Source organism: Oxyura jamaicensis, chromosome 1, assembly GCF_011077185.1.
Source record: "Oxyura jamaicensis isolate SHBP4307 breed ruddy duck chromosome 1, BPBGC_Ojam_1.0, whole genome shotgun sequence".
NCBI classification, from domain to species: domain Eukaryota; kingdom Metazoa; phylum Chordata; class Aves; order Anseriformes; family Anatidae; genus Oxyura; species Oxyura jamaicensis.
In genome coordinates, this window is record NC_048893.1 from 202,451,538 (window position 1) to 202,473,583 (window position 22,046).

General features: G+C 45.9%; 1 protein-coding gene across 4 annotated transcripts in view; it reads right to left on the reverse strand.

The window, feature by feature from the left end:
* The window catches only part of GDPD5 (glycerophosphodiester phosphodiesterase domain containing 5), a 158,158-nt gene that overhangs the window by 9,220 nt on the left and 126,892 nt on the right, over positions 1 to 22,046 (reverse strand). For all 4 annotated transcript variants that reach the window (XM_035343866.1, XM_035343836.1, XM_035343844.1 and 1 more), the window contains exons 9-14: positions 13,282 to 13,364; positions 10,173 to 10,323; positions 8,381 to 8,599; positions 6,579 to 6,736; positions 4,550 to 4,697; positions 1,558 to 1,640 (exon numbers count right to left, since the gene is read on the reverse strand). In XM_035343866.1, the coding sequence (XP_035199757.1) occupies positions 1,558 to 1,640; positions 4,550 to 4,697; positions 6,579 to 6,736; positions 8,381 to 8,599; positions 10,173 to 10,323; positions 13,282 to 13,364 (842 nt within the window). The remainder of the gene's footprint in view (positions 1 to 1,557; positions 1,641 to 4,549; positions 4,698 to 6,578; positions 6,737 to 8,380; positions 8,600 to 10,172; positions 10,324 to 13,281; positions 13,365 to 22,046) is intronic.

Below are 22,046 nucleotides of genomic sequence, written 5' to 3' on the forward strand. Positions count from 1 at the left end.
GTAGGGAAACCTCTTGTAGGGAAACCTCTTGTAGGGAAACCTCTTGTAGGGAAACCGCTCATAAACCCAGCTGATGAATCTGAGGGGGTAGAGAAAGCTTCCAGACGGTGCAGCCACACTGCCCTTCTGGAGGAAAGGTTTAATTGGCCGCAATTGGAATCACCAGACATCTTAGCAAAATTATAAACACATTGGCAAATCTCATTTGGGTCATTGGATTCATTAGGTGTTGGTAAATCTAATCGGAGAGGAGGGTTTTGTATCTGCTTCTCATTCTATCTTCCTGTGCTGGAATTGGTGACTGGTCTGGGACTGTGCAAGTCACGAATTTAGAGGGACAATTATCACCAGAGCCGACATATGGCCTGAAGTCAAACCCATAGCAGGTGCTGGCAGGAGCAATAGCCTGCTGTGGCACGGCAAAACTACCCAGGTAATTATCTGCCCTGGGGAAGGAAAGGGATTGCTGCAGGCAGATGATCTGGGACGATGCGACAGCAAAATCACCAGCTCATGAGGCTGAAGGAAAATAAATTGCTACTCCTGACACAAAGGCATTTCAGAGATGAAGAAGGAAGGAAAGCGTAAGCCCCTTGAAGTCTCTAGGACAGTAGTTTGTGCATGCTAAAGCAGATGAGATTATAAAGCCGAGGGAGGAGAGGGGTGCAATTTCAAAATGACACATTTTCCCAGGAGAAGGCTGCTGTTCTCGCCGGAGGGAGCGCATCTCCCCTCCTGAGCTCACGATTTCCCAGAGAGGGTTATTACACTGTCATCACTGACAAAGAAAATGCCTCCTAGGAGAAAAGGCTCATCACCGGGAGGACACCGTGTTTTCCTCCCTTATAATCAAGAGGAGGGTAGTTTGGCCAGCTCTGCCATTAGCAAGTTGATTTATCTCCTACTGACTTATCAGGGTCTTAGCTAGCCCTGCTCCTGGTCTCTCTGCTCTGAAAATGTTTGTTTTCAGTGACCTGGACTGACTAGAGGCTTCTGCCATGCACTCATTGCTCCCCATTTTGTCTGGAAAAATGGGGAAATTTTCTCAAAGCACCAAGCTAAGCAACTGATTTGATCTGTTAAGTCATAACAGCCTTGCATCGCTTAATGCATTGCTTTAAAATGTTTCCAGTTCTTCATCAGGTGGAAACCAAATAAATTAAGAAAATCTAAAAAAGGCACATTATAAAAACCGTGGAATCTCAAAATATTATCTTTTTTTCTTTAAAGCATTCAAATTTAAGTCCATTTCCCCAGAAACATTTACGGTTTCTCTACCACACGCATTTATGAGAGGAGCGAGGAGTCTGTCACTCCTATTGTGAGATGTCTCACTCTTCTTAAAAACAGTGACTTCATCCAATTCAATGTCATCGCAGGAGTGGAATGACTTACTGTTTGCAGTCTTTGTAGGAAATTTCAATAAACATTTTTCCTGCATTTGCAATCCAAGTGCCTGAGGAGCACTGCAGCCCTCTCTTCCATCTCCACCCCACGCTCTGAATGAAAACACACGCCACAAATGCACGAGAGTTGAGCCATAACAATGCTACTTACTTCTGGAATATAAAAACTCCTACAATTATGATAAATGAAATGAGATCAGAAGTGATCCAGATTAGGCGGTACTCGTCTGGAGGCTGGAAGACAAAGAAAAAAAAAAAAACAGGAGCAGATCTGAAAGTTTTGCATAATCACATGGAGACCACACGTTGCTAAAGTTACCACCAGGGCAGAAAGAAAAGCGTTGAGATGAAGGAGTCACGTATAAATCACGAAGTTTATGACACTGCTAATGTTGGCCTATCACCCAAAGTGACGTCATCAGGAAGAATCGAAGACAGGAACAATTTTAATCTCTGCCTCTTTTCGTGTGCCCATGTTCTCTCAGAGCTTTGTGGGCTGGAGCTGAGTTTCCTATCTCAGCTGTGCCCCTAGGTGAGGTAAGAGGCTTTTTGGAAACCCAGGCTTGTGGGAAAACAAAAATACCCACGTTGCCCATGAGATTCAGGGTCCATTCTGAGTGCTAACGTCAGCTATTTAGCACAGTCCATGTACTACCAGCATACACTTCTCCGTTTCTCTCCTTTAGGGCACAGGAAACTCTGTCTCCATTTTCTTTTTTCCCCAACAACAGCCAACAAAATTCTGCTTCGCCAGACCGAGCCTGAACAACATGGCCCCAGCCAGGAAAGGTGGTTGGTTTCTTACCAGACAGATCCATCACAACCATCATTAATGCATACGAGTAATATTTCATCAGAGGAATAGAATAAATAATGCAAAACAGAGGAGCTCATGCAACAGTAGGGTGACACGGGCAACACCAGTTGGGAGCCATCAGCTCTGCTGCCTCCATCTCCCAGCAGAGAACAACTTGATAACTGGTCACTACCTCTCTATGTTTCTCGAGTTACCCTCTGAAAATGTACCGCAGAGCTAGCAGGGCAATGCTTTAATTAGCCAGTGCTTCCGATGGAGATTTAATTCTTGTATTTCCCAGCTTAATTACAGAAAGGTGGCATTTGGCATGGTGTAGACATTGCACGAAGATCTGTCTGTAACGTTACATTTGCTGCATCTGTTAAAACAACAGATGCAAAATTGATATTTCACATTTTTTTGGCAGAAGAATGCCATTATAATTGTTTTGAAGGAAAACTCAAGAGTCTTCTAGGTTAGAAGAAAACCTACACATCTAAATTTTTAATTTATCCAAGCGACAGCATTCCACGGCTGACGACACAAACAGCAGGTTCTTTTGTGGGTCCCAAGTTCTATGATATATCCCAAGCAACACGTAGACATGAATTTCTGGGCAAACTCTAGCACCCTATGCTGATGATTTAAAGAATCAAATAAAAATCTGCAATACCTGTAAAGTCCTGCAGAAGGCTCACAGCTAGTAGGATATGGTACCAAAACAAGGTTTTATGAGCAGAGAAACTGGAATTTCAATGTGGTCAAAAAGAGAAAAGTGTTTGTGTTTTGTTTTATTTGTTTTTAATTTACTTGCTTTTATTATTTAAAGACATGCACTCAAGACATGCTCTCAGCTCTTCAGAGGAGGGAGCATAGGCCAGCAGACATCTATCATTCAGAGACAACTCATTGTGCGGCCTCATCCACACTAAGATCTGCTCAGGAATTTTCTGTGTCACCCACAGTTGCCAATTTTGGGGCAGGGCTCTTCCAGTGGGGTATGTATATTTAATTTTTCAAAATACACTTTACTCAGTTGAAGTCCTATTCCTGAAACCCTCTCATTTTCCCCCTTCAAAATTGTCATCAATTCAGCGTAACCAACCAGAGGGCAGCTTAAATCTGAGGCAGAATCCCAAAAAAGCAGGCAGTGCCACCCTACTGGGCACCCACTTTGAGAACATCGAGCTGGGGTTTGAACCCCAGGCTTGAGCTTTTCAAACCCCTCCCCTACAGCATGTCAGATGATACAGGGGTACGCGCTCACAGCGGAGGGCTCACTTGGAAATCCAGCAGATGGAAGAGCCCTTTGAGGAGGGCTCCAGCTACCAGCTGCATTTCATCCCTGACAATGAGGCTTTTGCTGTAAAAAGCTGCCAGCGATGTGCTCACAGCTCCTGCCAGCTGTAGCAGAGGACAGATGTTTGCCGCAGCAGCATTCAAACAATGATAGCCTCTTCTGCCAGCAGCCTCAGACTGGTGACCATTTTCAATTTTCCAGCACACACCAGTGTGAATTTACGTTGTCAGACACAAGCAGTAGGTTAAGCTAAGGCCAAGGACATTGTGCACATAATCTTAAGGTCCTACCTCCCACTAAAGATGGGGATAACTCACTAAAGCCTGTTAACTTCTCCTTGTGCTCATCTTACCTCCCTTTTCCCAAGGGATCTGCCAGAACAGCAGGCAAAACAGCTGCCCTCTGTCCTACCCCCATCAGGATCTGTTATCAAAAAAAGAGCCCCGTCGCATGCTTGCATGCCTCCATAGCTGAGCTCCTGCTTTGGGAACGTTTTGATGCAGCTATTTTCCCTCTGCTCCAGCACAAATATTTCTCTTTGGTTCAGAGACCCAAAGTGCTGGCAGAGCTTTCAGAGGGTTTGCTGGCTACGTGATGGGTGAGGTCTCTGAGTGTTCCCAGTCTGACAATAGCCAGAGGTGAACCTGTCCACATCTGGTATTAAAATGAGTGAAAAACTCTTCTGCAGCTTGCCTAAAACACAAAGCCACGTTTACAACTCTTCTGCAATTCTAGCAGCAGGTTTGGAAAGGTGTTTTTCCATTGGAGGAATATGGAAAAGTTGAGTGGATTCAACAGGACATGAGTTGTGCTCTCCAAGGACCCCAAACCCTGCATGGGGAGAAGCGAGGCCTCCTGAAGGAAGGGGTTGTGCAAGAGGTGCTTTAATCCTTTCCCATTGCAGGGTTCAGGAATACAGAGGGTGAAAAACCTCAAGCAAATCTTGGAGAAACCCCTATCTGTATGGATGCTGTGCTTCATGACCACCCCTCCACGGTGTCCCCTCCCTCCAGAGGGTCCCAGCACCTTCCTGGCCTTCGTGCTTACCATCAGCCAGATGGGAAAAGGCACCTTGCGAAGGATGTGGGAGCTGTCAGAGGTGACCGACTGGACACCAGTGCACCACAGGATGGAGTACAGCCAGGGCTCGTTCACAGTGTAGAGATTCACACTCAGGTTCGCCATGGTGTAGTCCCTGCCAGGAGACAGATGGGGAGAGAGGTGAGTCTTGTGAGCATCAGAGCCTCAACTCAAAGTTCCCACATCAGCTGCTCTGCTGAAATCCGGATTTATTGGGTTAAAAGTACATGAAATGGGTTTTTAATAGGGCACAGTCACCTCACAAGCAACCCAAGGGCATTGCAATCGAGCGGTTTGAACTTGAAAGCTTTCTTATCCTCTGCCCAAGGCCACAGCCCATTTCAGACACATCCTCGGGAAAGATGGATACACCACGTTTCTCTAACCACCACCTCATCATGTCGATGTTCAATTAACATCTGGCTCAGATGCCTGTCACGCTTCGTAGGCAATCTACTTAATTAAAAACTGACTGGGTTTGCAACATCAATTCCTACAGCTCCTATGCCCTTGTTTTGGGGACAGTTGCGAGGTTACAGCTTCCAGTCTCCAGAGGTCATCTTGTATAAGAGGCTAAAAACTTAAAGCTGGGGTACAGGAGCTGTCAACAGTGAATCAGGAGCTAACATCGGAGTCCTTCTACCCCTGCAATTTGCATAAATTGTTATGTTTCCTTACCCACAAAGCAGAAACATCACTAGTCTCCCTGGCATAGGCAGGGCAGAGATTAACTTTTGTGATTTAATATCTACCAAAGCACTTTGAGGAGGAAAGCAGCTGTACAGGATGTGGACAAAGCAAACCTCATGTGCTCGGAAAGGCCAGGGAAGTCTCAAGTGTGATCAGAGCAACGATGAGCTGAGAGGACTGTGCTACACCGGGGCTTTTTGAACCTACTCGGCTTGCACTGCAGGACTGCAGCGGTGTTTGGCCAGGCACCACAAAGCTTTTAGGGCTCCAGAAACACTCAGGTGGCAGGTCTGATTTTGGAGACATCAGAGGCAGGACTGATGAGAGATTGGGACTTATAAGGTGGGGAAGGTGAGAGTTGGCATATGGTCCTCTCCAGGAAAGGGAGCAAACAACTGGGGGAAAAGAGGCAGGAATTAGCCTGGAGATAAAGCACAGGCTTGATTTTAAGGTCAAACAGACCAAGTGCTGGCAGCCACAGAGAGATTATGCTAAATAGGACCACTCTCAAAGACCTGCAGGCTCAATGCTTCCTCCCTACTCCCAGCACCTAACAGATAATAAGACAACTCCTTCAAAAATACTTTTTTTTTTTTCTGAAAATGCTTCATCTTTCAAATAGTTCTTTGGGGAATACATTAAAATTAAAAAAAAAAAAAGCCCTACTAGAGACAGTCTACGCTTTTCTTAGAAAAGGACCAAGCCACGAGGTTAAAATTACATGGCTCAAATACATACTCAAGAAGAAGGCTGCACATGCTGTACCGCTCTTCTCTTATTTAATTAGAGAATTGGCCAGTCTAAATAGGTGACAAAAGACAATAACAAATCAGGTGAATTCTCTGCAAAAAGAAGTTTCTAAAAGCAAGTTTAGACTTTGGGCTAATCAAAAATTCTGTCATATCAGCTCTGGAGCGGATTCACAGAAGCAAAGGGCAGTTACTAATGAGGATGAAAATGAAGTGAACACCTTCACTTTTCCCCAAAGATGCCAGTGGAATAAGAATCCGACTGTGCGTGTATTTGTATTTCAAAAAGGATCACTGTGCACTTGATCATCACGAGTCAGCCGTGCGATCCGGGGAACAGACCGGTTTGTGGTGAATGGGTATGGACAAGCTTGCACAGCTCAAGTTTTGAACAGCAAGTCCATCTGAAATGATACCTGTGTGCAGACAAGGCCGGGAATTACCAAGAAAGATGGTGCTGGGCCAGGGATGCATGCAGGGCACGATGTTAGAAAGGAGCTGTGGACACCCACTGCGGAGCAAATGGGCTGTCAGAGCGTCCAAACGGAGGACCATACCTGACATCCTCATTCGTGACCTTGGTGTAGCGCAGGTTGAGCCTCACGATGCCTTTCTCTCTCATCCGCTCGGCGTCCAGCTTGAGGCCAGAAGTCTGCTGGAATCCCGGAGCAATCTGCCTGACCAGCTGCCGCTCCGCGTCCGGCAGCCACATCACCTGCAGAGGCAGCGAGACAGAGGGTGGCTATCACAAAGATGAAAGGAACACCAGGCAGGGCTGCTGACAGCCAGTTTACACCAAGTCAGAAGCAAAGCCACAGGAGACTTTGCCTTATTTATCGTATAAATTGTCTAGAAGACGTGTACAGCCTCCCACATCTCTATATAAATGCATTTTAGGACACTGGCAAGCCCAGAGGACTGTAACAGATACAGCTTTAGAGGTGAAAAGGGCTGAGATACAAAGAGACCAAGCCAAGGGCTCATGAAGCACCCCTAAAATTCTGCCTCCCCTTTTTAGCACAGAGGCTAAAACTGACAGCACAAGACAGGACACACGGGAGAAACCTTCCGTGGTCCCACGTTTGAGACTAGTTTCATTCACCCTCATTTATCAGGGCTACATCTGTTCCAACCCAACCCAGGGCACGATGTAAAGGGGATGCTCGAGCCAAGGTGAGCAGTTTTACAGCTCGTGCCATGCTCAGCCAGATGATCTCAGGAGCATCACTGGGCATTGCTTTGCTTTAACCCATGCTTAGTAACTCATCAGCACTCACTCATGAAAGCATCGGACCAGCAGGAGAATTTGGTTCAAAAAGGAACCATCAAATTTGGGTGTGAAACACGACTTCACCACCTCACATCTATGTTTTGACTGATTTTCCCTCCATCCCTTCATGAAATATCCAAGGGAAAGACAGCGTGGTCCTCCCCTTGGTCTAGCAAAGTTTGGTGGTGGGTAACACTGCCACTGTGACCAGAGTTAACTAGACGTTGTGAGGCAGTGTCGGATATTAAAAAACAGATGGAAATTAAAAGTAGCTCCTTGCTACTTTTCCTGCTGGACCCATCATTGTACAAGTTGTTACTGAACTTGTCTGTACACGCAGATGCACCTAACTGGTTGAAATACTCAAGCTACCTGCCTCACCAGCCTCACAGCACAGCTCTCAAGCAGTCCACGTCTGCCTGGGGAGCTCCTCAGCCTCTCTGGGCCCATCTCAACACTTTCCTGCCATCGTGGGGAAAACTGGTTTATTTACATCCAGCAGGAACTCCCCCTGGTTTGATTTACGACCACCATCTCCCATTCTCCAGACATGGGGCTCAGGTAGGAGCTTGGGTCCAACTTCTCAACAACCTTCTTGATGGTTCTGGAGAGCTGCTAGTAGGTCTTCCCAAAACCTTTTTCTTCCAGGATGAGGAGATCCAGTTCACTCAACCCCTACCCAAACATCCAGCCTCCTGACAAGTCTGGTAGCCTCTGCAGGACTGACCCGAGTTTATCAATATCTAGCTTGTGGAAGCCCTACACTGGACGTATGATTTCTGAGTAACGGGAATAATCACATCTCTCCTTCTCCTAGCTATCCTTCCATTATAACAGACCAATATATTTTAAGTTTCCTTGCTACCAGGGCATTTTGCTGCATCAGCAGGTACCAGGCTTTCAAAGGACCACGCTTAACGCCATCTCTGGGATGACCAGCCTGGAGGCAATGTCCTCCCCAGCACGGCTTCGTGGCACCAAGTAGTATTACAAACCAAGCATCCAAAAGGATCAAACAAGGCACTCAAGGCTGCAGGGAACCCATAACGAGTACGATTTCATAACCATCACCAACCCCGCAGTACTCACAGCCTGTTGCCGAATTCCTGATGCCAGGATGGTTTTCAGGGTGATGTTGATGTAAGTGCTGTAGTAGGGATGAGCTGGGGGCAGGTCCCGAAAGTTCAGGATGAGCGACGTGTTATCCTTGATCACCTCCAGCATATCTGCCAGCTTGCAGACCGACTGGTTGGCAGCTTCCAAGTAGTCAGACCTTGAGAGAGACCCAGCCGTCCAGAAAGGGTCGTTCTGAAAGCCAAGCACATCCCAGCGTTACCACCACAAAGAACAGACTCTCCATCTCCAGGTGAAGCTCCTTTTCTATCCCACTGTGGCCACAGCAGGGGATGCTGACAGCTACACTCTTGCTGGAGCACTTCTCTGTGCCTCAGTTTCCCCTCCCATGGGTACGTTATATAGTCTTAATGAAAGCAAGCCAAGCTGGGCATGTCACCTTATTTTTCCTCACCCTATTTTTTCAGAAGAGTAGAGTTCTAGGGCAAGGAGGAAGCTAAAAATGTACTTTCTCACACTGTGTGTTCACCAAAGATCCTTCAGAATCCAAAAATAAAAAGGAGCACCCTTTTTTAAATAACCAAGAGGATCAGAGAGGAGAGGAGCTCTGGGATGTGGGAGAAGATGGATCCTCCTGACATATGGACATTCAGAAATGACTGTGGCTCATGGGATACCCCTGAAAGCAGCCTTCCAGCTGCTGTCTTGGTCCTTCTCATGTGGCAAGAGGCATTTTCACAGCACTGCCACTCCAGCAAGCTTCTGTGGAACAGCACATGCAGCTGTAATACACTGACACCCCCCACCCTGATCAAACACTCAGGGAGCTTCAAGCAGACACGTGAAACCAGTATCTGAGCTCGCATCACTGCAGCAAGCCTTGTCTGAGCTTGCAGGAGCGTGCCAGAGTGCTGCAGCCCTCCTTCCAGACCACAGTTAATGCTCTCCAAGAAGGTTACAGCTGCAGGCTAGAGAAAGAAATCCCACCTGCAAGCTGGCTGCACACCAAAAGATGGATCAGCCCATCCCACAGCAGTTTCTTCTTTGAGACTTTGAAAGCTGAACGTGCTTTGTTTTGTTTTTCCTCCCTCCCAAGAACAACTGTCTCCCAAATTATATTAAGGAAAAAGGAACGGTATAGCATGTTCTCTTCTGTTTTCCTTATAATCAGATTCCCCCTTGCAGGGGGATCTTTATGTTCTGTGTGGTATCAACCAGGCACTAGGTTCCCTCCTTCCAAGTGATGGAAGAGGCACAGAAAGATGATGCAATTTCTCCTCAGCCCCAAAATGGCTATGAAAGCAAAGGGTGGGATGCCAGGCTCTGTGGCTTGCAACACGAACAAGCAGACCAACATCCTAAAATTGACTGCACAAACACCACAGGGGCCTGTGAACGTACATATATATATATTTTTAAAATACATAAATATATATATGTATTATATATATATTTAAATCCACTAAGTGAAAAGATTCCTTGATTTGATAGGGTCAGATTATTTACCAAGATGCTCCAAACAGCAAAGAAGATAGCAATATTAATTTGATAGAGGACAGAATTAAATGATAGAGCTTAGGGATATGGTTTAGTGGGGACTGTTAGTGTTAGGTCAGAGGTTGGACTTGATGATCTTGAGGTCTCTTCCAACCTAGAAATTCTGTGATTCTGTGATTCATGGAGGCTTGGTCTAGCTGCACTTCAGACCACTCCATCAAGGAGCTTCTCTTCACCCCCTGGTGGGTTTAGGAATGTGCTTCATCCCACAGTTATGTCTTCAGGACCCCCTCTCTACGCCCATACCCACCTGTAGGAACCACTCCCCAGCATTGAGCTTTTCCAGGTCAGTCCAGTTGAACATGGAGGCGAGCTCGTAGGCCCTCTCGGGAAACACCTCTTCCACATTCGTTGTTCTCCTGAGTGTCTTGTCGTGCATCAGAAATGGCACTCCATCGTAGCTGCACAGACAGACAGAGGGCCCCGTTACAGGTGGAGATGAACAACCCTTAAACCATCCTAGAGAAACGCCCGTCCCCACTCCAGCTTCTCCCACAGCTTTGACGACAACATCAAAATCATCGTGAAGATCTCGACCAGCTTAACACATCCCCAGCATCCTCAAGAGCAGTTGAAATGAGATGCACCCAGAGGGGAGGAAAAGTTAGATATCTGCTAGATGTTTGCATTAATTCATTTGCTGGCATAACCCTATCCATTCCACCTCTCTCTGACTCAAAAATGTCTAGAGTGCCAAAGTCATGTAGCTTGGACAAGAGCAGCCACCCTGAATGCTCACACCGACCAAAAATGCCTGCAATTTCTGTAGCTCCAAAACTGTCAGAGGTTTCCAATACCCTGTATCCACAGACACATCCACGCATGCACAAGATATTCTCAAATTGTTAATAGTAGATGATGAGTAAGGCTCTCAGACTACATAGGAACTTAATGTTCATGGGCTTTCAGCAAGATTCAAGGGCCCCAAGCTACCAAAATTGCTCTGAAATAATCTTTTCCAATCTGAAATTGGTTTCAGGAAACAGCCATGCTCACGTGAGTAGCTAAGTTCAAGCATCTTGAAGAAAGCCCACCTCCCGGAAGAATCTAACTAGCCAAATGCTATTTTAAGCCACCTAGACATTACAGAAGAGCAGCTCTGGGAAACCTAAAATGCTCTTTAGTCTTTTTTTTCAGCTCAGTTTTCTGTGACTGGATCAGTGGCGACACCACCCAGAGCAATAAAGGTTTCTGTCAATGGCTGGGGGACAGCTCCCTGGACTCAGAAACCAAGATATCCAGCTGGCCATGAAGGGTTTTAGGACATTTTCCAAAGCAAGAAACCCATCTTCGTATTAGGAAAATAAGGTCTGGAAAGGAGATGGAGTTAAACAAAACCCACATGAACTAAGGGACAAGTGGGACTCACCCCCAGAGCTACAAGGAGAATAAAAAAAAAAGATTTTGGATGATGGAGCAAATGCTGCCTCAGCTTTCCCACTGCCTGCAGAAGCCCCTTGTCACAAAGGTCACTTGCATCTCATTTGCTATTTCTAGTGAGCATTATGCCAACCGCTTCCCTCCCCCTCTCCACCCAAAGCAACGTGCTGACACAGCACCACCACGCTCAGCAGCACACCACGCCGCTGCAATCAGAAGGGTTTTTGGTATTTACAGCTAAAAAAAAAAGATGCTAAGCAACTGCAGAATTTAGAGCACGGAGCGTTTAAGGGAGACAGAAGCTCAAGTCTCAACGTCTTGCAGCAGAGCTTCATCAGATAGGGCTAAGCCTTAACCATAAAGTGGAAATCCGATGGGGTACTTAACATTCACTCCCTCCTGTCTCTAATCCTTCCACTTACGGAGTTACTCAGTGCCGTGCAGGGCTCACCACAAAGTATTAGCAGGCACTGGTTCGAAAAATAATGGAGAGAAATCAGAGCTTTATAAGAGAGGAGGAGGTGGAAGATGGGAGGCCCATCGAGCCACAGGCACATGAAGCATCTTTCAAAGTGATAAGGACAGCAGCTGGGGAAGTGCTGCAAACTCTTCCCAAAATCTCTGCCAGCTGTATTGACAGCTCTGCTTTTGGTCTGCAGGTCGCTGAGGTCCTCTTTTTATAAAGCAGCTTGGCTCTCCTAATGGGCCTCATAAAACTGAGCCGTTAAGGGCATCATTTAAGCTGTGGGACACGTGGGATGCTCCTCTGGGATGTCTGACGGGTGGCAACGAGGGAAGCTCTTGGAGCTTTTCAAGCTCTCCTCCTCCCAGAGTCCAACCTTCTCCTTGGCCAGGGCTAAGGGAAGCAACCTATTTGGCCACCAAATGAAATAAGAGCTCATTTGATATTCCAGATAGCCAAGGTGTTCTTCCTTCACAACTGTTAACAAAGGAATTTTTCAAGGAAGAACTTTATTGCACACCTCCCAGTTTATCCTTCATCCCTCCACAATGATATTCCACTCCCCAGGGGGGAAGAAATTCCTTTAGTTTTCACATCATTTGCTCTCAAACAGTGATGGAAAGTAAGAAAGCACCACGATGATTAGGGTCCAGAAGTCCATCTTCCACCAGACAAAAAGATCTTTCCATCAACATCAACCTCCAAAGAGGTCAAAAAAAACCATCCTGGTGTTTTCCTTGTATTTATAACTGGAACTAAGACAAACTGAGGGATCACCAAGATAAGGCACCATAGTTCCCTTCGAGCCACTTCCACCCTCTAGCACATCTATGTAAAATACACAAAAAAACAGTTCAGGAAAAGGAGTAATAATACTAGACAACGATCACACTCCTGGCACAAAGCACAGTTCGTGAAATAATTCTCTTTAAATGATGTCTAAATTGGCCTTGTCAATTCAGCTCAACGTCTGCCTGCAGGGAAAGACTTTGACAGGCACAGTATGACCAGGTTCCTCCTTCCCCAGCACTGGTGTCATGTGAAGGAGGGCAGGAGGAGTAGGATTTTACTCCTGGGCTGCTAAATTCTTGTGACAGTTTTGCAAGGCTGGTAAAACCCTCCTGAAGGAACCCTCCAGCAGGAGTCACATTTAAGCAGTCGTGTCTCTTCCCCAAGCCAGCTGCCTTCAAGCTGGGCTACAAACCAGGAGCTGTGTTTCACTGCAATAAAGCAAGTTTTTGGATAAACAACAGCCCTCAGGCAAATTAAGATTAGTGCCTGGACAAAGGAATCCAGGTCCCCCCACCTGGGTTTCTTCACCTTTAACCATCGCCCCAGTGGAACAATTTGTGGTGTCCGTGCACTGTAAGTGGAGACGGCTGGGAGTTATCAGATACATTCACCATGCAATGGGAGAGAGCAGGAACATCCAGAAGGCAGAGAGAAGAGACCCAATAGCACAGTGTGGGCTGTCCACAAAGTGTCCATGCTCAGAGCAAGCAACACTGGGGCTTACCTCAGTACTACATCAGCTTGGACTCCATACATCTTCTGCTCCACTGCCTTCTGGAAGGACATCAGGGTGTTTTCTGGTGCCAACTGGGACAGAAAGAGTAACGAGAGATTAGCAGGAAGCAGGCATGTTTACAAAGCAGTGTCAGCAAAGATGCTGGGAAGAAGGCATAGAAAAATCAGGGAGCCAAAACAACTTTGTTTCACAGACTATATGCTGGCCAGTTATGCTGGAGTACCAGTGTCCCCCAGACAGAGCTGAAGCCTGAAGATGACCCCACTGATGGATCTTCACACACAGGATGGAGATGAGTGAAGAGTTGTCATTGCCTGCAACACCAGAAACCCAGTGAGCCCAAGGTCTGTCGCACAATTAGCGTATGAGACATTTGCTCACCAGTGTGGTCCCCAGACCGGCTTGTCGAGGACCCACAAAGTGGTGTTTAATCTGATACTAATTCTCTATCCACAGATGGAGCTACCTAAAACAGCTTAATATTCCTTTGTTCTCCTATTTTTCTGTGCAAATAGCGATTACGATGCCCTCAGAGAAAGAAATAAGTCCATAAACCAATGTATCATCCATACCATGGAGAACAACCAGACCACAGGTTCTGCAGCACACATTTTATTTCCCCTTCTACTCAGTCAATAAAGTAATCTATAGACAAGAATAAACACCAGTTGATTTCTCTTAACAAATGTTCCAGTAAGTTTTTATCAACAACACAAAAAAATAACCTTAAGCCTAGAAACGTTGGCCTTTATAGCTATTACAGATAAGGACACCGGTTTTCATTCAAATTCCATCATTCTGAATGAAGCAGATGACAGCAGAATTAGGATCTGTTAAAAACAATAAAGTATTTACCTTCATATTATGTTTTTCTACAAAAACGGCACAGCACAGCTAGCCCAAAAACGTCCATAAACCAACAAGAGGCAGACCAGAAAAAAATAGACAACTACAAAGAAAAACCTGACAGGCTGCACTGAAACGTGCACATCACGCTCATCAAAATAGCTCTATTTTGAAAAATCATTTTCTTATTTTCCAATTTTGCTTTCAGGTTTGGAGCACCTGTAACATCCTATTTTTCCCCGCTCATCCCTGCCACCATCACAATCCGTAAATTTCCATCAAGAGACAATGAGTGCTCACAACTCGTGTTTTTCAACAGTTCCTGAGGGATTGGGAAAGAGGAATAATTTTATAAACAAAGACCCAAATGCACCATGTGAGTAACATGCACAATAAACTTATATTTAAACTTCGGTATAACATATATAGGTCTTATATATAAACATATGTAAGGAGCATTTCTTTTCTTGTTAACTGAGCAACTTAAACACCCAGGACAGCAAAGCTTCGGGGTAAAATAACCCAACCACACGCTCTGTCCTGAGACGGCAGCAGCACAACCTTTATATAGATACAGCATCTCTTTCCCCTGGCTCAAACCGCACATCAATATCGGTTCATTTTTCCGTTTGTTCAACAAAAAGCAACACGGAGGCGTGTTATCTTGCCCGAAAAGGCTCCTGATCAATGCCTGAGTTGTCTAGGAGAAGGCAAGAGGCATCACCCCCATCACACCCCCTCGCACAGCCCAGTGCTGGGTCACACCAGGTCAGGCTAGGAGAGCTTTTTGCAGCATTTTTTTGCACGATGCCCAGAGCTGTCGGCAGGGAGCAGCAGCCCCATAAAGATCCCAGCCAGGCAGACCTGCTCCATCTCCTTGGGTTGCTTTCAGCATCTCGGGTTTCGTCCCGAAGTAGCTCGGGTTTCCTCGGGATGAGCACCGCAAGGTGATCCGCTGGGTGCAGAGCAATGCTCGATGTTTGCTCTCAGACTGCAGCAGCCGCAAGGAAACCAAGCAAGTAGAGTTCAAACCGGAGGCAGCTCAGGACAAGAGGCCAAAGGGTGATGGGAGACCAGCAGCCCACGTCAGGAAGGGTTGGTGAGAGGGTGCAACCCAAGTCCCAGCTCTGCAGGTGACACCACATCAAGCAGCAACCCTCTGAGCAGCCTCGTCAGGGATGTGAGTGTAGCAGGAGCAGAAAAGCAAAGTGTATTGAGTTGTATACCAACTCTTGGGCTAAGGGGGACTGGAGAGGACAGGTTGAACTACCTCCACTAAGCAATCGATGTTAAAGCCTTCAACAAGGGTAGGACAAAGAGGAAGTGACACTGCTGTTACCCCCCTATGCAATTAAGAGATCATGTTGCATGAAGCAGGGCTAAAGAGGGCAAGCAAGCCTGGCCAGAACATATTCTTCCTCTACAGAAGGTGGCCAAGGTCTTCTGTCTTACCTAGGCATCAAATTCTGGCACAGCAGAGTCCTAACGCAGAAAGGACACTGGCTGTTGTTGCCTCTGAAGTGGATTTTGTGGGTTTTCTTTAGGGCCAGGATCAGTTGGGCACCAGCCCTCCTGGGATGCAGCTGGTTGGAGATGTAGAGGAAGCTTTAACCTGAATGGTGGGGAAGTCACAGCCTGCACTGCTGGAGACATTATTGGAAGGAATCCAAGCAAAATAGCTTTAAGAAAGTCAATACACACAAGCCTTCATCACCCTCCTCGTCAGACTGGGGAAAAGTGAGCTTGGACAGAGCCAAGACTGCATGTAGAAGCGATAGATGAGATAAATGAAAGCTACATTGAAAAAAAATAAATAAATAAAAACGGTATTTCAGGGGTAGGACTTCAGTATAACAGACTGTATAATTTTGGCCACAAAGATAGCAGGGATATTCATACGTCTTAAATGCAGCGCTATAAAACACTGCAGTGAACTAAAAACTGAGACTGAGTTTCAAGATTCAGTGCACCGTGGCTGTCCCATCCTCAGCACTCAAAAAGATGCCACAGAGCTAGACCCCACGGAGAGAAGATTCCAGCCAGAGGAGTGGAATATTCCCCTCCTGCCCCTACAGAGCTTGCAGACTAAACTTTGCTTGTTAAGTAGGATGAAACTTAGCTGAACCCCATCAAGGCTGCATGCAGCTGGTCAGATACGAGGCTCATCCATTCCTTTCCCAGGAACTTGACCCCCAAACGCAAGCTAGATGAACTCACAAAACGTCATGCTGATTCACGTTGACTTCTGCAGCTGTGCAGAGGAAGCAGCGCTTGAAATTATTCCACAGACAGGCTGGCACTTCAGATCTGGCCATCAAAACACACACTTCGGAGCTGTAACGTCACCTTCGTCACGACACCACTAGACGTGAAGAGCGTCATCCTGAAGAGCGTCACAGATGGGTGAACATCCCTGGCTGCTCTGAATCAGCAAGCAGCACGGATGTCAGCAGAAGTGCCCTCCGCAATGCCGTGCCCCACGATGGCAGGTGCTGGGTAGCCTCTGTAACACCACAGTGCTCTTAATCAAGTTCACATACCCTACAGCGAGGGTTTGCTGTGAACAGGGAGAATCAGCAACAGATATTTCCATCATCCTTGCCTGCTTCTGTCTCTTTCCAAGAAAGATGGAGGTGAAAAAATAAATAAATTAGGCTGTTTAGTACAGAGATGTCTAAGCGGGACAATTGCTGGTGCAAGATGTTTTTTGCTTAGTGCTGATTTAGTGTTTTACAGCCAAACTGCAATAAATAAACGCATAATCTTTCTGCCTCCAGTTCGTTTTTTTGGCTCTCCTCCTTGTACAATACAGTCAAGTAAATTGCATCTAAAACCCAAATCCAGGTTTGCAGTGACCCACTGGACACAACCTGTTTCTTAAGAAGCCAGCGTTGAAGTGAAGGAAGCCTTGGGGCATGTGGCAAGGGTTTCACCCCAAAATCCATCCTAAAAACCATGCCAACATCCCCTGAAAGCCACCGACAGCCCCAGTGCAAAGTTTCTTAAAAGCTTCTTTGCACTTGGTTTTATGGGCTCATCCCTTGCAAAAAAATCAGCCTGCTATTCATATTTTCCTGCTAGGGAGACACAGCAGGTAATTTCTAGAAAATTGCCTGTGAATGAACTCGTTTTTGACTATTTTTGTGCTCAGAAGTCAATCGAAAGTGCTTTCAAATGGAGCACTGGAGTCAGGAGCTTTGGACCTTCCTTAATGAATATGGGGAAAGTATGCTAGTTACTGGCACAACCAGCTGGACATCGCTACACTCCATTTTCCTCTCTAACCAGCCAGCTTGCCAGGACTCAAAACACAAGTAGATAAATCACTGCATCATTTGCACGTTAACAAAGCTAACAAAGAAGCTTGCACCCAAGAATTAAATTTGTTCCAAACAATACCTGCAGTTACAGCAAGCTTTAAGGATATTTTCATCCATTTCATCATTTTGAAAGTCATTTTGAATTCTCCTTTCCCTTTCATCTCCTCATGAGCCAATAACTGGACTAAAAACGTAAGGCATGATTACAACAATAGCTGAGAATTGGAGTTTTCCTTGCCATAAAAAGATGCTCTTTGGAAGTTCCCTTTGTGGGGCTAAGCCTGGGATCTGCCAGGACATCAGCTTTCAGGATTAGATCCCACTATGCCAGCTCACTAGGAGGCAATAATAATACTGTTTTAAAAAATATGCATCTTTAATCCCCAGGAATTCAAAGTATTTTAGAGAACATCCACATCCAGCATTTCTGGCAACATCTCAACTAGACTGAAAAGTAGTGAAGGAGTAAAATAAAGAAAAAAATAAAATGCTGCCTTGGACAACAGGATAGGATTTTAAGCAAAAAGCCATTAGAGATTTAATAACCAGGCATACGGCAATCATGAGGTCTAACCTTGCATCACATGCTCGCGCTGAGGCTTGATTTAATGAGAGACTGCTTATTCATATATAGAATGGTTTCAATGAATGCAAGCCTTTCTCCAGGTCTGACGGAAGACACGAATTGTGATTGTTGCTATTAGTTGGAGCAGTGGACAGGTTACTTGGCCATAACTAATAGCTGGGGGTGCATTACAGACAAGGTGTACTGGTTTCAGCATCACAAGCAGGACAAACTGAGCAACTTCAGTTTGAGCCCTTAAAAAACAAAGCCATCCCAATTAGGTGGCTGCAAAGTTTTGGTATCCAAGTTTAAAATGAAAGAAAGGCCCTCCAACACACCTAAACTAACAACACAAAGCATTAAGTTCTTCATTAGCTCAACAAGGCTCTCAATAAGCCACGTGTCCAACCAAAAGTCATAGAATGGCTCAAGTTAGAAGGGACCTTAAAGATCATCCAACTCCAACCCCCTGCCATGGGCAAGGATGCCACCCACTAGATGAGGTTGGCCAAGGCACCATCCAACCTTGAACACCTCCAGGGATGGGGCAAATCTTCACTACTGGTTTCATCAATAGCTGATATTACAAGATGACAAAAACAACATCCCAGAAATGCCATTGTGTTGGAGGCCTCACCTTCAGGTGAGATAAAAAACAACACCCCACATGTGCAAGGACGCATTTGCTGGAATTTTCCTGGGACCACTATGGTGTGCTCCCTGCCAAGGCAAAAGATCCCCCTACAACACCCCCGAAGGCAAATCATAAGCACAATTAAACGCTGGCTCCCCAAACTGCTGTGTCCCAATAATGGGTATTTTTCCATTCCAAACTTGTGCAAAGCCCGTGAGTCAGCACTAGCCCAAAAATTCTCTTCCCTGCACCGTGCCTGCGCGCGGCGCCGAGACAGCTGCTGCCTGCCAAGAAGGAAGGAGGTCGACGGCGTGCAAGCCCCACGTGCTTCGCAGCACGCAGACAGATGTTGAGACAGCGCTGTCGAGACATGCCAAAAACCAGCTGTCTGGGTGGCTTGCCAAAAGCATTTATTTCCACGCTATTTGTAGCCTCCAGCCCTGAAATCAGGAGCCGTTCTTGCCTCCGACATGCTTGGACAATTTCCACAGGTTTAGCCCTGATTTGTTTTCTTTTTTAAAAAAAACAACCAGTACCTTTTTTGGCCACGGTAACAGGAGGTGAATTTCTAAGCTTCATGCAGTTTCTAAGGAAGACAGATACAGCTGAAATAAATTCTTAATGTTATCAATCTTTTGGGTGATTTACCTACAATTTGAGATTAAAGATCATCATGATGAGCCTAATCTGTCTCCTAAGGAATTAGGAGACCAGGAATTAAGGGCTAAATTAGGATTGGGAATTAAGGACTAGGCGTAAAATCGAATATGATTCAACATCATGAAGAGCACCTTCTTCAGATCCCAAACCCAAAGACAACCTGCCTCAACTCCAAGCACCTTAAGAGGAAAACCATCTGGGAGAAGACTTCAAAGGCACAAACAGCAGTAGAAGCTGGTGACCTACTGAATGAGGTTCCTCATTTTCATAATAGAGTTGGTCCCAGTTTCTACCTCCCACCCTTGTTTCGGCTCATCCTCAGCACAGGCAGAACACTTAACATCAGAAAGAGAAGACAAAGCCATTGGCATTGAAGACAGAACACAACTAGATTGATGAAAGAAGAATAAACCAAGACCAAAGACACCAGACACCTGCTCATAAAACCATCTGACGTGCTTAACCTACTAACAAAAATGAGTCGCAGAGCCCCTATCTCATGTTTCAGACCTGGGTGTCAGGTTAATTCTTGCTCCCATCAGGACAAGACCCCTTCAAACTGATCGGCATCAAGTGAGGTCTGGTGCCCTCAATGCCCAGCACACCGCTGCCAAAATCCTCATGCTCTCCTGATGGGACTCCAGGAGGACAGAAACAGACCTGGAGGCTGAATGGTTAACTTCAGAAGAGCCCCTGAAAAGAAAATAATAGATTAAATGCCTGCTAGAAGAAGGGGCTTTTAGTTAGCACCCTGATGGGAGAAGACTTTTAGCACAGCGAAAAGTGAGGATGACTGGTGACATTTAGGTAATAGAAGGTAGGAGTTATGCAGAAGAGCATTTCTAGTGATGAATTAAAGCACACAGGGTGGAAAGGATGATACCACAGACATTTTTTGGAGGAGTACAAGCTGTCAGCCATTGCGGAGCCTGTAGCTCTCCTGTACTGCAAAAAGCCACGCTTCATCTAGGTATTGATGCCAGGATGCTTTCCAATTTTCTCTCACTACTTAAAATGCAAGGACATTTTCCTGCACTGGTGTTTTGAGACAATTTATATGAGCCATATGGCCTCTGTTCCTCGCTTTTTTTCCTCCACAGAACAAGGACAGCAGTTGAATTGCACTCAGATGCTGCGAATTACGCTCTCAGAGATCCTAAAGAGAGAAAAGGAGAGAGACAGGGTGTGTGCACACGTGGAGGCCAGCAGGCTCTAGAGCACGAGGAAAGTTCATTGCCCCTCTATCAGAAGCAGTCTACGTACACTGATGAGCCAACGTGCCAGGTACTGTAGCCCTCAGGAAGCACAGATACATGGCCTTTCCTGGGAAAATCTCCATTTCACCACCTTTTGCCACATATACTACACACCATCACCCCAACAAATCCTTTATTTAAGGACAGCAAGCATCTTTAGCCATCCCATGGATCCCCTGTTCATCAGAACAGCACTCAGCTGCGTGTGTCTTCTGGCAGAAGAGCACTGGTCATGCAAATGCAGCATTACAGACCCAGTCCTGCCAGACTGGTGAAGCAGCCAGCTATCAGGCTGTACCAGAGCATAGCTCCCAGGTCAATTTGTCTTGCTTTAGGAGATTTGAAAGAAGCATTGCATTGTAATTTATCAGCTCCAGTCCCACTAGATGCAGTATCACCTCAGGACCTGAACTCCCAGGCTCCAAACTTTTGATCTTGATGTTGCCCAAGGGAGGATGTCTGTGTCTCACAGCTCAGACTCTTCCCTCAGCTGTTTTCGTTCTTTCCAGCTCCACTCGGCCATCTCTTCAAACACCTACATAGTAAGCAGCCCTGTGAAAGCCTGATTCTGTTAGCAAAAAAGCCTTTTGGCAAGGCTTCAGAATGATGAGTTTCCAAGCAGACACAAAGACTTGCACTGTATACACTAGCTGAAGCTTTTCAAAGTCAAGGTGACATTTGATAAAGTGAAAAGATGGGCATTGATGAAAGTCCTGAAGAACATTTTGACCTCCTTTATCTGGTCCTCATCCTTCTTTGCCATTCAAGGGCACAGGCAGAGCACACTCCCTACACACATGGCAAAGATAAAGGAGTCGTATAAGCCTACTGCCAACACATGATGAGACACGCAGGCTGCTGTTGGAGATTGGAGCAAGGCTTGATAGCCTCTGATCTTGCTTCTTGCAGGTTTCAGGGCAAACCATCTGCTGGGAGCAGACAACCAGCTCTTTGTATCAGGGAATGGTGAAGGGCTGCACCCTGCTGAACAACACCTGGGCCACGGTTCCACTCGCTGCACCAAGCATCCTCCAGAACCGCTTCTGATCAGCCTTTGCAGCCTTCTTCACCCTAACACGTAGAGAAGCATCTTGAAAACATTTAATCCATGCTGTCAGGACTGTTTGTTGGCTCCAAGGAAGAATAAGAAGCAAAACAAAGTACCGAGTCTCTGCTAGGAATCTTGTTCCAGGTAAGGCACACTGAGTTTTTTGTTAACTAGTTCAATCTGGAGAACAGAAAGATTTTGTCTGCTGATGTTGGTGTCTTTAGATGGCTACAGGGGGGTGCGCAGGCCTAGAAACCCTACAGGAAGAAAATCTAACAATTTTTTGTGGTTTCCTGCCACGCCAGAAGCATGCAGAGACCAGGTTCTCACACAGCCTTCTGGCCTTCAAAGTTGGTACAAACTCAGCAGAAAAGAAAAAAATAAAATAAAATAAAATAAAATAAAATAAAATAAAATAAAATAA